This window comes from Alligator mississippiensis, chromosome 4 (genome assembly GCF_030867095.1).
Source record: "Alligator mississippiensis isolate rAllMis1 chromosome 4, rAllMis1, whole genome shotgun sequence".
Classification (NCBI taxonomy): domain Eukaryota; kingdom Metazoa; phylum Chordata; order Crocodylia; family Alligatoridae; genus Alligator; species Alligator mississippiensis.
The window spans coordinates 245,311,799-245,326,593 of NC_081827.1; the positions used below are offsets into that span (position 1 = coordinate 245,311,799).

Consider the following 14,795-nt stretch of genomic DNA (forward strand, 5'->3'; position numbering starts at 1 on the left):
GTCAGTAGATATTAGCAGAGATGGGCTCTTATACTTCTGGAATTGAGAACAGAATTTGGTCCCAAACCTTTACTATGAGGACAGCATTATGTATGTGACATGGGAATGCTCCTTTGATGTTTGCAGAAGTCATGGCATGCCTGAATTGCAAGTCATTCATGTCCAGGATCAGTTGGAATAGGTTTTTATGTTGGCTGTTATCATTCAGTTTTGACAGTATCTGGAAGCGTGCAGGCTGTTTTAGTCTGCCTGGTCAAATTCATAGTTTACAGATGTAGGAATAAAGCAGTTGAGGTATACATGAAAGCAAAGGAATTAAAAAGAACGTAGAGACTTATGTTATAGTTAAACATGCTTGTCTTATACCAGTATAAACAAAGACTTTATCGCTTCACTAGTAATATGATTTGCAATTTACTTACGTACGGTGGCTGACATGCATGGACTTGCTTATTACCCAGAACAGTTAGTCAGTCTGTCTCTCAACATAATTCAGTGCAAACTCAATAATTATAATAGACAAAGTCTATCAGAGGCTGAGGGATTTTTATGTTTTTTTTTATTAGAAGTAATTCTTATTGTTGTAGTATTGAATTTCATGGGCAATAGACCAACTCGAATATAAAAAAAGAAAGAAAAACTTAATGAGCAATGTGGGCAATTCAGTAAAGATGATGGAAGCCATTGTTCATTAAGTAATAAGACATACTAATAAATGGATTGTTTAAAAAAATTAAGATAAAAACTAAAGCTATGCCTTCTAATTCACTCACACTGCATGGCTTCTAGTGCAAATGGAGTGTCTGCTGCTTAATAAAATAAAATAAAAAATACTGAGTTTGAAGGCTTCATGGAGCAGACTTGAAGTGAAAGCTGTAAAGCCTAGGGTTGCCTACTCTCACTCAAGCTATTTTGGGAGATTTTTTTTCCCCTAACATGATGTAATGTCATTAATTGTACTGTTCAACCCATTCACAATATCCATCTCGCAGATCGCTTTCAAAAGTCACTAGGAGATCAATGCCGATTCTGGTAGACTCCCTGCCAATCCAGGAGGGTTGGCAAGGCTAGTAAAGCCCTGTACACCCAAATTATGGTCTTGGGTAACTTCAACATTGTGCTAGGGCTAGCTATTCAGTGCTGGAGCAGGACTTCATGCCCTCCATGTGTACCATGCAGCTATCCCAGGTACTAACTGGGCCAACACATGAGATGAGGCCCACATTGGACCTGATGTTTTGCACCTACCAGGAAACAAAGACCCCATTTATCAGGGGGTAGACCCCACTTCTCTGTCATGGTTGGACTGCTGCCTTCTAGCAGCACAGATATCTGTTCTAAGATGGTCTGCCCTCAGGGAGCTAGCTAGTAGGATTGCAAAACTCTCTGGGGACCACACCTAGTGCCCTTGACAGCTACTCTGTTGCTGACCCAATCAATTTGTGAAATAGCGCGCTGGCCTTGGCCACAGCCAGTGGCACGCAGGTGTCCATTTCCCCTGTAGTAGCAGCAGCAATAGTACAGTTTTCCCCTGAACCAGTTAAAACAGGAACGAGTAGGTGAGTGCCTCTCTACCTCTGCCAAAACCAATGAACTGCAGCATAGATTCTTTTTAAAGAACTTAAGATATGACAATAGCAGCAGTGAAAGACCTTTTTTTCCTCCAGTACCATCGTATATGCCAAGTGTCATCCAGTGCAACTGTTCCAGGTGGTTAGTTTTGGTTAATCTGGTTTATTTTGGCTGTTTCTACTCAGAATCTCAGTCTTCTGCAGTCTACAGCGATATGTTTGCTGCTTATTTTGCAGACAAAATTGCCTGTATTTGGCCTAGCTGGGGACCACAATATGTGCTGCAAAGGCAAAGTTTGGAGTTGGGAAGGTTCTGTCTTGTCCAGTTTATGTGGATGAGCTCTAGTTGCTGTTGCCCAGCGACACAGAGACTATGCTTGGTGAGATGTGGACAGCCAGCTGTGGACTTGATCCGTGTCCTTGTAAAAGCCAGTCAAGGGTGACCAGGACTGTTGCTGGCAGGGGTCATCAGTGCTTCCCTTTGGGAGAGAAAGATGCCAAATCATCTTTTGCTTGCAACTGTACAACTTCCTGCTTGAGAAACCAGCACTTGATGCTGACTCCTCAGCAAGCTATCACCCTTCCCATTTTGGGGAAGGCCAGGTGGTTATCTGACAACTCTTAAGTACTTCTGGATGCAGTTAGATTCCTGTTATTAGTCTAGCATTTGCTTTGGATAGCACTGAGATTGCATTTGTGGCCTTGGTCCGTGATCTTTACCTGAAGATGCCGCTGACCATCCTGTGGTGATAAAGCATTTGTGTGTCCAGGTGGGTACTTCTGGGACTGTTCTTAATAGATCCTACTTTTTCCTAGCAGGGAGGTGTCAGGATGGTAGCAGGTAAGAGTTCATCATCCCTGTTGGAGCTTCCTGGTAGGATCCCCCAGGACTCCATCTTCTCACCCCTCCTGTACAAAATATTCAGAAAGCCGCTAGGCAAGATCATGCAGAGACTTGGAGTGAGGTGCCTTCAGTATGACACCCAGGTCTTTCCTTTCTTAGAGGATCAGGACTCCATATTCTCTCTTTTCCTACCACCTGGCTTCAGTGGAGGATTGGAGTTGATGTTGAATCCAGATAGCATAGGAGTGATGGTGATGGGGAGTCCACGTGACCTGGGGGGCTTAAGATACCCATCAGCAATGGAGTGCAGCCTTCCCTGGCCACTCACATTTGCAGCCTTGAGAGTTCCTGGATCCTCTGCTGCACTTGAATCTCAAGGTGACAGTGGCAGCTAGAAGCACCTTTCACCAACTCCATCTGGGGAAAAGGCTGCAGTCTTCTTTTTCAGATTCAGATATGGCCACTGTCATCCATGCTTTTGTATGCTCAGGGCTAGATTACTGCAAGATGCTTAATGTGAACCCACGCCTGATAACTGTCTCGACTACCACTAGTGTAGGATGGGGCAGAACATCGTCGACCAGGAGCCCGTAACTCCAGTGCTTCAGAGTCTGCACTGGCGCTCAATAGCCTTCCAGGCTCAACTGAAGGTGCTGGCTTTTCCCTCAGGGGCCCTAAATAAGTAAGGGACTTTGATCCATAGAAGTAAAAACAGCTTTGAAAAGATAACATGGCTATGGTATGAAATGTGTGCATAGGGTTTTGTTGTTTTTTTTTGCAGGCCCTAGGGAGAAAAAGGATGGGCCCCCATTTTTCTGAGACATGGGTAGGCATAAGTTCCATGACTTCACTGGTGCAGGGTTAGTCTGTTTATTCATGGCAGTACTTGGAAAACAAAAATGCATTCCCCAGTTCAGAGACCATGCATGTCATGCTACATGGCTTTCTTAGTCTTCATTGTTCATATTTACAGGTGATTATGCCATATAATGGCACAGATAACATTTACTGTAGGAGAGGCCAACTGGCTCTCCTGCTCAGCACAAAAAAAGAGAAGTCTAAATAGTGATGTCAGTCATTCAGAATGCTTTTAAGGCTTGGCCTGAGGTTCCTGGCATGGCACAACACTGTTTGTATTCTGATTTCAAGCGTAAGGTGGATAGTACAAGTACAAAATGAGAAATTTGTTTACAAGCAACTTAACTGTTGTCTGCATGAGCAAGAGTTAGTTTGGGGCTATCAACAGACTTGAGCACCAGCTGACCTCCCCCTGAACTTAGTTCTGAGTAAATTTGCTAGCAGAGGATAGATCAGAGGTGGACACAATATGGCCCGGGGGCCAAATATGGCCTGCGGTGGTTACCTCAGGCCCCTGGCCCAGGCACAGTCCAGCTGTGGTGCATCAGGCAGGGCTGAGGTGGCTGCAACTGGATTGCCTTCCTAGGCAGCCCAGGTGGCAGGCAGCTGCTGCTGCCACCATCAGCCCCATGGTACTGGCAGGGCCTAGTGCTGCACAGCCCCAACCCCCACACCTGCTCTGGGCTCACCTGCCCAGGCTCAGCAGCGGCAGCACCAGACACATGCTGTTGCTCAGTGCAGGGTAAGAGCAGCTCCTCCCTCTGGCAGCGGTTTGCCCCTACAGCCACCCAGAGCCAGCGCAGTGCTGTCCTGCATCTCCTCTGCGGTGCCACCGCTGCACAGCCCTGACCCTGCACACTCCACAAGTGCTCCAGGGTCACCAGGCCGGGATCAGCAGTGGCGCAGGACAAAAGCTCTTGGTCAGCACCGAGTAGAAGTAGCAGGAGGAAGCTGTTCCCTGTAGGAGGGGGAGGGGCTGCTTTTACCCCCTGCTGAGCAGCAGCTTTTTTCCCCCCACCACACTGATGCTGAACTTGGGTGGGCAAGACTGGAACAGGTGCACGGGGCTGTACGATAGAGCTGGGGTCAGTGGCAGCAGCTGCCAGAAGGAGCTGCACCCCCTGCGCTGCCTAGAAAGGCAGTCCTGCTGCAAAGCCACCGCACTGTGCGCCCAAAGGAGGGCAGGACATGGTGTGGGCGAGTGGCACTGGGTCAGGGCTGTGCCCAGTTTCCAGCTGAGGAGGCTCTGGACTGTTGCAAAGTGGGGCCTGACTGCTTGCGGGGGCTCCCAGACATACCCTACTCTACCCACCAAACACCCTCCCCCTCAACTCCACACCTGCCCCCATGCCTCTGGAGTATCCCCACTCACTGCTATGTGCACACCACCTCTATACATACCCACCCACCCACCCACCCGCTACCCTCCTCCTCCACACACCCCACAAACCCCATACCCACAAGCACTCCCCTGCCTCCCAAAAGTCCCCCATACCCACCCCTCCACATCCTCTTACAAATATACAAGAGTAAGACCTAATTTTGAGGTATTAGTCAATCACTTCCATGTGCACCACACAAAAATCAGGGCAAAAAATGTGTTATTGTCAGTGTTTGATTTTTAGTATACAATATTTGGGTTTCCCCCCCCCCCGGTTCTAACATGGCAGCCCCCCTGCCCAAAAAGAGTACTTCTGGGGGCAAGGAGAGGGACTTCTGGTCCCAAGATTGCAACCAGGGGTGGGGCCAAGGAGTGGAGCTACCCTTGCGGCCCTTGACAGCTCACCCAAACTCATTAAGTGGTCCTCCAGCCAAAATAGTTGCCTGCCTTGGCATAGATACACAACACAAGAGAAGCCAAGTTGGTTGTACAAATATTGGTACGTTTTATCAATGAATTTGTGGTCAGTTTACAACCAACACCATTTTCCCTTGGACAAGTAGGCAGCAGTTTAAGGGGGGGTAAATATGCTCGTCTATTGCAATAGCTTCTCCTCACAGATGAGGAGTCATAAATTTGAGGGCACTGGTATTCACTGTTGCACACCAAATGAGGGAGTTTTAGTTATGCCAGAGATTGCACAAACTTTAGATAAGGCCCGTGTAGATAAAAGTTATTCTTTCCCGTAAATGTATTACTATGGAAGTGAAGCCATTACTGTAGCAATCCTGTCGGAAGGAATTTCTTCTTGCAAGCAAGCAGAGACTTCCTTACAAGCAAAGCAAATTTCTCCCCCCCCCCCGACAGAGAATAGTCTGGTTTGATCTACTGCTTTGTTTCATAAATTAGACATCTTGGACACAAGTGTTAGAAGAACTTAAACGAGTATCAGAAATTAGAATATTCCTCAACTTGGAATCATGTCCGTTACAAGTACTGGCATTACAACATAGGTCCCCTCCAGCTCCATCCACCTTCCACCCTAAAAGAAGGTATAAAGGCTTTAAAAGTCCACACTTTTGCTCACTTATAAAGCTGGCACTGTAGCCGAGAAGTATCTACAGCATTGTGTGAGAAGTCAGTCATTTCATTGTTTAAACACCTTCAAGTAACATCAGCCTTCTTAAAAGTAGTATCAAAACAGACCAGGAAAACCCATAAAAATCCACACATTGTTTCATGCACCTTTTGATGGCTCACAAGTTCGCATAGTCTTCTTTAAGCACTCTCAGCAGCATATAGCAAAGCAAGACCCCAAGTATCTGAGAAGGAGGTGAAAAGAGGGAGTAGCTTAATTATATAAATCAAAAGGCTTTAATAAGTTCCTGAGTTTTAATGACAAGAGGGGAACCTAGCTTTTTTTTTTTTTTTGAGCCAAAAAAAAAAAAAAAAAAAAAAAAATATATATATATTTATTTTGGCTACACAAGTAGTGTTTGGAGCACTTGAACTGATAGTGCACTTAAGTGCCTGTAGTTGGAGGTTCAATTGTAGTGGTTTACAACAAGGGTACATTAGGATGCCCCCCCGCCCCACTTGGACAATTACCAGTCAATAAGTTTGAGTACAAATTTGCCTCTTTTCCTTCCATCTTATTCCACCTCTTTGATACTGAATGAGGTCTGTTACTGCCCTCCCACCACCTACCATTAAAAAGGGCTGTAATCTTTACTTCGCAAGCTAGACTTTTTACCTGTGCAAATCCAATACTTATGCCAACAGCTCCAATAAATACAATATGGTCTTCAGTCCATTTCTTCAGCTTTTCAACACATCCCTAGAAAGGAGAGATTACTGCTAACCACTGAATCTGGTACAAGTGTTAGCACCTGTACAAATTCTGGGGAAAAAGATGAGTTGCTATAGGCCGGGGGAGGGGGGAAGAAAATCATTCAAGTTTTTTTTCAGTTCCAAGTTCTGTTAAAAAAAAAAAAAAAAAAAAAAGACACCCCACACAAACCTTAAGATATGGCTTTCAAGAGACAAATGACCAAGACTGCATATTTCAAATATACATGTTTGTGGTTTATCTAGAATTTCAGTACTGTTCTTACAGAAAGGGGAAGAAAAAAAAAAAAAAAAAAAAAAAAAAAAAAAAAAAACCCTGAGGGAAAGAGATTTTCTACATAGCAAGAAGAATCACAGACTTGACCCAGAGCTGAGGAATCCGACAGAACGTGACCTGCTGTGATGCTTAATATACATCTTTTAGCCAAAAGCAATGGGTGGATTAGCATGACTGGTAGCAGCTTAAAACAGACATGCAAGATTGTTGGACTTGGTCTAAAGGTGAGATCCAAGGCTGAAATAATGAAGTACCAAAAGGAGCTGAAAAAGGATATGAAGGGGGGGGGGGAGGAAGTGTAAGAGGATCAACATATTTCTGCATTCTCATTCAGCTTTTCATAGCCAAGTAGTTAAAGTGGTAGAGACAGGATGATGCCCAATTAAGGCAGGCAACCAACTTGTAAGCATAGCTTTACAGGGAGTAGGTGTGTTATTATATCCAGGCAAGTTCCAGGAGCTAGAACAGAAAAGGTTTTCAGCTCCATACAATCCAGGGATGTCATGCTTGAAAGCTGTAATATGCATGGAGGAAGCCAATGTGAATTAATGCCCCCTACCCCAGCAAGGGATAGCCATGTTTGAGTGTGGCATTTTTGCTGTTGTAGTGAAAAATAGAAATACTCAAGGTCAGGGGTGCCAAACAGCTTGTGGGCCAGAGCATCCGGCCCACAGGTTTGCAGACTCTGGCCATGACGGGACCTTTCTGTGGCCACAGCCAAGCACCAGGGCACTAGAGCAGGCTGGTTCCCACAACAGCATCACATGCCCATGATGCCAGGCTTCTTCCTACAGGGTTGCTGGGGCTCTGGCACCTCTGCTCTCACCCAGCTGCAGTACTTTTTCCTGCAGCCAAGCACCTTTCACTAGTTTGGCTGCCAAGTACCTGGGAAGAAACAGCAGTCCTGGAGCTCCAGCAAGCAGCTCAACACTGAAGCTTGTTTCCACAATGGCAACCAAGAATCAGGGATGCCTGGCCTCTTACTGCCAGGTCTCAAAAAACTAGCCACCAAGTGTGCTGGCCCCAGGCCATTCATCCAGCCCATGGGACTGGTCCTACGTGACATATCCAGCTTGCAGGACTGCACAAGTTTGATACCCCTGCTTTCGATATACCTGCAGTCATTAGTTGTTCTGCGACACAGCATACACATACCCAAGCAAGCGCATTTTAAAGGAGCCTGATGAGGTCCTGAGAGCAGTCTAGCTGCAGCAGCACAGGATTTGCTGTTGGCTTATTTACATTTCTTAGATAGTTTTTTTTTTTTTTTTAAAAGCATATGCCACTTAGGTATCAACAGCAAGTCTAGCTAAGCTAGCCGGTCTGCCAAGTGGACATAGCTTTAGAGAGGACTGTTTTAGAAGAGGGCTCATCTATAAAAATCAGCTAGCCAGAAGCCGAATGCCACAGATTCGTGTCACTTAGGCAGCAAGCACTAACTGCAGTCTCAGCTACTCAGTAGGGGAGATTAACAAGAGAGAGTTAAAACTTGAATAGTGAGGGAAAGAAAAAACAAAACAACACACCTCTTGATTAATGTTAGCAGCATCTTTGCTTAGATTCCTTCCACAGCTTCTTGTTACAGTCTTGCAGCAGCTACTTGGAACAGCAGAATTGAGATATCCATAAGTAGTGTTGAACCAGTCAGTGTAGTTCTGGGCACCACAGCACTGAAACTAGGAATAGCATAGATTCAGGTGAATTAGTGGCATTTTAAGTAGAAGGCAACTCTTGTGGGTAATCTCTTTTATTGGATTAAAGTGTATGGTTGGTATGGACATAGGCAACCTTATCATAGTACCTTTCCTCAACCCTCCCCCCAGACAGAAGCAGACACAGGGGAGCTAAATAGCAGGAAGAACAAAGGATTGTTAAATAGGGTCATTATCAGCTGAAGTGCAGGGGTTAGGGAGTATCAAAAGATTATAGTGAACCATGAAGTCATAGTCTAACCTTAACCCCCTGGTGCTTAGTCTTCAATAGGCTGAGTTTTAAGCAGCAGTCCATCCTACTATAGAGCAAATCTTTTCAGAAAGAAGTTGGGCCAAGCAGAGACCTGGCTCTTGGAAAGCCTTTCTTGATTAATTCAGATTTGTCCTGGAAGTCTAGATCACTTTAGATATATGGTCTAAATTCATGGTCTGTCATGCCATGGTCAAGTTGACCAAGCAAGACTAATCCAGAGATTTTGGTAGACATTAATACTTGCATCCCCTTCTAAATTAGCTTCCTGGAATGCCCCTGGTTTTGCAAAGAATTCAACAGAAATGCAATCCAAATCAGTTTTCATCTCTTAAAAGATGTACATTCAACCAGCTCCATAGGTTGTTGAATATTTACCAGTTAAAACTACATTGGAAGCAGGATTCTTGCCAACAGATGGCATCTCATTTGCCATTGATTTCAAACGTATTTGAACTCCCAAGTCTTCAATTCCACCTTGCCCCCAACCCCTCTCCCAATCAGCAAAGTTAGGGGGGTCAGCACCCTGCAAAGCTACTCCTATTAATTTAAAGCCCAAGTTGGAGATGTACTAAATGAGGGTAGGATCTCTTTTGAGTGTGTTTTTAGTCAGTCAAGTCATCCTGCTTGGTCAGTCCCCAGAGAGAAAGGTTCTCCAACTCATTATAATTTATTTCTAGTTTACCAGCAACCCTCCACCCTACCCAGCATAGAAGATCCAGCTGCTTTGCAGGCTCAGGCTAAACATGTCTTTAATACAAGACAGAGAAACTGCACAAGGATTTGTCTCTTGATACATCTGGAGGCTCCCAGAAGTCATAGTCCATTTTCATTATCAATTGAGAGAATCTGCTATAACTGCCATCTCATTATCAGAGGTAAGAGCAGAGACAACTTACATTCCTCTGTAGGTCATCCACACCTCGAGTTATTTGGGATTCTAGGTTATATTCATCAAGAGTCTTCAGGAAACTTCTCAGTAGGTTACGGTGCAACTACAAGTAAAGTTTGTTAGACATTTTGGGGGGGAAAAAAAATCTGTTTTCATATCAAAAGTTCCTTCACATTCCCTTTCAAAACACTAGGTCAGCACAGGGTCTCTCTCTCTTTTTTAAAAATAGAAGTAGAAGCTTTAAAAAGAGGGGATGGTATAGAGCATCTGGGTTATACCTTCTTCCTGTATTGGAAAGAAGTATAAAAGTGGCCAAGTACTGGAACAGATTACCTGGGAAGTTCGCAGACCCTCCATCACTGGGCATTTAAATGCTTGGTAGACAAGCATTCATTTGGAATGGTTTAGACTGGGGAGGGAGTCAGACTCATCTGGCCCCATAAGGCCAGCCATGTGACCCAGGACCAGACCACAGGACCTTGCCTCAGATTGGCCCTAGTGGGGCAGGTGCCCTCAGCATTGCCATCCCAGACTGGTCAGAGATCCCATACTGCCAGCAAGAGCTGGTACAATGGAAGAAGAGGGTGGTCCCACACTGGCCCCCCCCCATAGGACCAGCACCAGGGCTGGATGATATGGCTCTACAGGGCAGATGCAACCCACAGGCTGCATCTCTGGCCTCCCTGCATCAAGGAGGGGTTGCACCCAATGACCTCCTGAGGTCCCCGACAGCCCCATTTTTCCACAATTCAAAAATCAAAACCCATGTAGTCTTTAGTGCACGCATGCGAGGCTTTCCACATGCAATTCTAGAGTCCAGTAATCAAGTTGAGCCATTAAAAAGACCAACACCCACGTTCTATAGCTAGCCTTCGTTCAAATACAAGGTTTCTTGCCCAAGGCTTCCATTAGACCAGGGGCAGGCAATTATTTTGGGTGTAAGGCCACTTACCGAGTTTTGGCAAGCCATTGAGTGCCACATGACAGGCAGCCAGGGGCAGATAAATATTATTTTTCTAAGTTTTTTTTGTTGTTTTGTTTGTTTTAAATTTAGGGGCTCCACAGGCCAGATGCAATGGCCTGGTGGGCTGCATTTTGCCCACCCCTGCATTAGACCTTTCTGCTATAGAAAAAGCTTTGCTTAAGTAGAAAGGCACATTGAATCATTAGTAACACTAACATCATAGCAAGTTTGGTTTCTGCTCGGGGCTGCTGGGAACAACTGCCTTTGCCTCATTTCTTCAGTCCAGTTGAAACTCCAAGTTCTGCTCTAGAGAACAGTGTTAAAAATAGCTGCATTTCTGTCTAGGAAGACTGCGACTTCTCCTTGAACTAGCAGTGATGTAGTAGCCATTAGTATTGCAGTTAGTGGTAGGCTTATACTCTTGGAAAGCATTTCCAAACAAATATAACCTGGAGACCACAGCTCCTTTTAAGACTTCTGGTTTTGCTCAAGCACCTAATGAATTTTGGCTACTTAACTGCTGCAATAATACAGCCAAAGCATATATTTTCTTACTGCTTCCTCCAGATTTTATTCTGCATTTAGAAGTTAGCAGTGGTGGTTTTGGACTTACAGTTCTGATGTTGAACTAAGTGCAAAAATATTTTCTTTGGCAGAAGACATAATTTCATGTTAGACAAGTTTAGATTCAGGCTTTCCTTGCACCCCCTGTAAATGCCAGTTCTGTTTAATACCAGCTCCACGACTAAGATCACCCCCAACACCACACTTTCCCCAAGCTCCTCTTCCCAAAATGACACAAGAGAAACCTGCTTAAGTATTCTTAGGGGATAAGCAGAGGTCAGCCAATATAGAACTATTGCTTTGTGCAACCTTATTTCTGCATCCTGTAACTCACAGCTGAGGAGAGCGAGTAGCAAGCCATGCCAAGTGCTCCCCAACTTAGTGAGAGTTCTGCATTTCTGCTCAATAAATTTTTCCACCATAACATATGGCTTCTATTGGATCAAGCCTCAACGTTTAGGCCTACTCATTTCTACCTCCCTTTTGTAAGAAGGGGCTCCGGCACAGTGGCACGCTACTACACAGCCCAGCTAGCTTAAGAACGCTGAACTTTCGTTAGAGAGGCTAGTGAAGCCATCTTGTAAGTTATAATGCTAGGAACTGGGAAAGACAAAACAAAAAAGCAAAACAAACCAAAAAACCCCCCACCAAAACACACACACTGCTGGAATAGCAAAGGTGACTACTGCTAAAGGACCAGCTCAACCTTAAGCAGAAGATTTTCTAAGCATCTTGTTTAAAGCAGGATTGTATTTTCCAAAATACATGCATCTGTTATGATGTTCTCATTCACTAATTAGCTTAGTTCATCTACCTGGCTACTTATCCAATCAAATTCAACCTAGGGTAAAGTCTAGCTTCGAGTTGATGTTTGACTAGCAAAAGTTTTTGCATTCAAAACAAGCTTCAGTACGACCTAATGTATACTTGCACTAAAATCAGGAAGTTTGTCTGATAAGAGGTGTAGTTTCACCAAGTAGTGAATGTGGCTTCTTAGCCATAGGATTGCAGGGACGTAGGGCTGAAAGGGACCTCAAAGTCATCTAGCCCAGCCCAACAGGCAATTAAACCCCTTAAGCAGAGAAACCAGGCAAAGATCCCCAAAAGGACTTTGCAACTTGCAATGTCTTATAGTGGTAGAAGCATAGCATGTGATTTAAGGCATTTCACACACACACCTACCTTTTCTCTGTAAGCATAGGCAGAGATGCCAACTACAATTTCAATCAAGATGATAATTAGCAGCATGCCTGTAAACTAGAAAATAGTTTTAGATTACATTCATACAGCCATTATGCTCTCTTACTACATGCATACGTTTTAGACTAATCCAGCCAATATCAAGTGTCACGGGAACCTTTATCTTCATCTGCCTCCCCATCTCAGAACTCTTCTCGACGCTTTCCAAAATGAGCATAACCATAGAGAGTCAGACTCGGTACTTTTCTATAGCCATCAGTTCTTCTAGTACACAACTACAATGGCTGATAAGGGATTAAGCCATGGTCACAAGGAGCCAGGTCAAAGAGGTGAAGACCTTTTTCTACAGATTGCATCAATGCATAAATGGAAAGAAAAAAAAAAAAACAAACCTGCTGTGTTAGCATAACAGCAAGTGTTCCTGGGAATGTGCAATTGTTTAGTCAGACTTTTTTTTAGCAACTGCAGTCAATTAAGCGTTGCAACATGGGCAAGATGTTATTGCAAGTGGCTCAAATAGTTTTAGAAAAGTTATGCCATGTTTTCCTCCCCTCCTTCGTTACCTTCATCCCCCAAAGGGCCCAGAACAATGGATCAGCTCCCTGCTCTGAAGCAGAAGGTTTGAGTAAGGGCCTCAACATTAATGTTAGCCATCTCACTTTATTGGATGGACGTGCCCCCCACAACCAGTTAAACATGGAGGGGCCAGGGGTGCCGTGTCCAAACACTCCAGGTGGAGTCTTCAGGGGCCTCCTGTGCCGACCCAATTCTGCTCCCACCGAAGTCAGTTTTGGGCGCTTTCGAAAGTACCATTTTACATAGCTTTGATTTAAGTCTGTTGCTTTCCTCCAACACCAATAGTTGCAAAGTGAGGCAGAACAGTTGTTGTTGGCATTTGGTCAAATCTTGCAAGAGATGGTATATTTAAAAATCACAGGACATTTGGATGCCAGTATTCCAGGCAGCAGGAGATGACATCTTAAGCCAGCTCCAGGAAACATTTTGCTCTACAAGTACAAATTTCTGGTGGACTGCTCTATAAATCTAGTGATCCTTCCTTAGCCATCTCCTACATTTGGGTTCTTATTTTGATCCCAAGTCAAGAAGGCAACAGTTCATCCATATATTGAAGGGGCAGGAGGAGGAATACCTAAACCCAGCTCAGAAAGGTTTTTGCAAGTTTCCAAGAAATCTCTAGACAAGAGACATTTTATAGTTCTCGAGTCTGTTCCAATCAGCAACTGCTCTAGAGTCCAGTAGAGCAAATTCATCTTTGGGAGAAGTGGCATTAACAAAGGTTCACTTCCCAAGTCAGAAGGCTTAGGGCTGATCATGTTCCCATTAAAATACTTGAAAATTGTAATGTATATATTACAGACTTGATGTTTGTAGTTTCACAGATTTTTACTCTAGATAAATTATTCTGACAGTTGCTTGAAAGGGTCATTAAAGATTAACTGTTCCCACTCACTTCTTCTAGATACTGCCAATTAAACTCAGTTACAAGCATTCCTTTTATTGTTGTACTGTTCCTCCTGGCCAATCAAGCCTGGTGACACTGTCACTACAGTATAATCTGCTTGACCATCTGAAGTGTCAAGTACGTTTTGGAAGCGTTCCATAGCCCTTAGTTGGACTCTTGTGGCATTACACCCACAAGTCTTATTAGCTTCTCCCTTTCCTTCCTTCCCTCTTGTGTCGCAAATATCCTCTTGGGAGGGGTACCATTTCCTGCTTACTTCTAGCATCCTTTGCAGTAAGGCAATGCGATTGTCACCGAAACAAAATTCTCGTTACCCACTACAGCAGTCAAATATCTGCACTCTAATGGCATTTGGAAACCCAGGAATAGTTTGGTTAGCCCATTGTTACTTGCTAGAGCCTCCATTTCCCAGTCACATTGTCCAGAGTTGGCTAGACTCTTTGCCCTGTTTGGAGATAAGACCGGGGCCACAAATGCCTGTGAAAGTGCTCCCAATCTCAAACACCAAAACAAAACTAACAAAAAGATACGTCCAAGACTTTAAACTGCTGACCCCAGCAGTACCAAGCAGTTTGTACGCTGTACTGCCAAGTTGTTCCTCATTAGCTACATACAGCAGAGTTTCAAATTCAGTAGCTGGAATTAGGTTAGTTTGTCCTACCTCCATCCCCAAGCCAGAAAGTAGGCTTTCAACTTATTCTGCTATTTACTCAAGAACTTTGTTTGGATGCTTTTAGAATCACTATCAGTTTCCAAATCCTAGGAAAGCATTGCAAGTGTTGCTTAGGCACACTGTAGTATTTCCAAGAGAACAGATCTTTTCATATTCAGGAACAGAGTAAGTCCAGTAGGTCAAGAGCAAGGACTCATGGAGAACAAGAAGTGCTGAGTACTTGTAGCGAAAAACATTTGAAAGCTGTTGCAAGTGCTGTTCCCAGGCAGGACTGCACA

General features: G+C 44.3%; 1 protein-coding gene across 4 annotated transcripts in view; it reads right to left on the minus strand.

Moving 5' to 3' along the window:
* The window catches only part of LOC102560984 (tetraspanin-7), a 250,189-nt gene that overhangs the window by 232,221 nt on the left and 3,173 nt on the right, over window positions 1-14,795 (minus strand). The window contains exons 3-7 of one of the 4 annotated variants that reach the window (XR_009462140.1): window positions 12,344-12,418; window positions 9,641-9,736; window positions 8,306-8,455; window positions 6,408-6,491; window positions 5,689-5,976 (exon numbers count right to left, since the gene is read on the minus strand). Coding sequence is in view for 3 of the 4 variants with exons in the window: in XM_014599384.3 (XP_014454870.1) it covers window positions 5,911-5,976; window positions 6,408-6,491; window positions 8,306-8,455; window positions 9,641-9,736; window positions 12,344-12,418 (471 nt within the window). In the remaining variant the exon portion in view is untranslated. Of the gene's footprint in view, window positions 1-5,135; window positions 5,977-6,407; window positions 6,492-8,305; window positions 8,456-9,640; window positions 9,737-12,343; window positions 12,419-14,795 lie in introns of those variants that run through there. The other 3 variants (XM_059727475.1, XM_014599384.3, XM_059727476.1) reach the window with 3 other exon arrangements.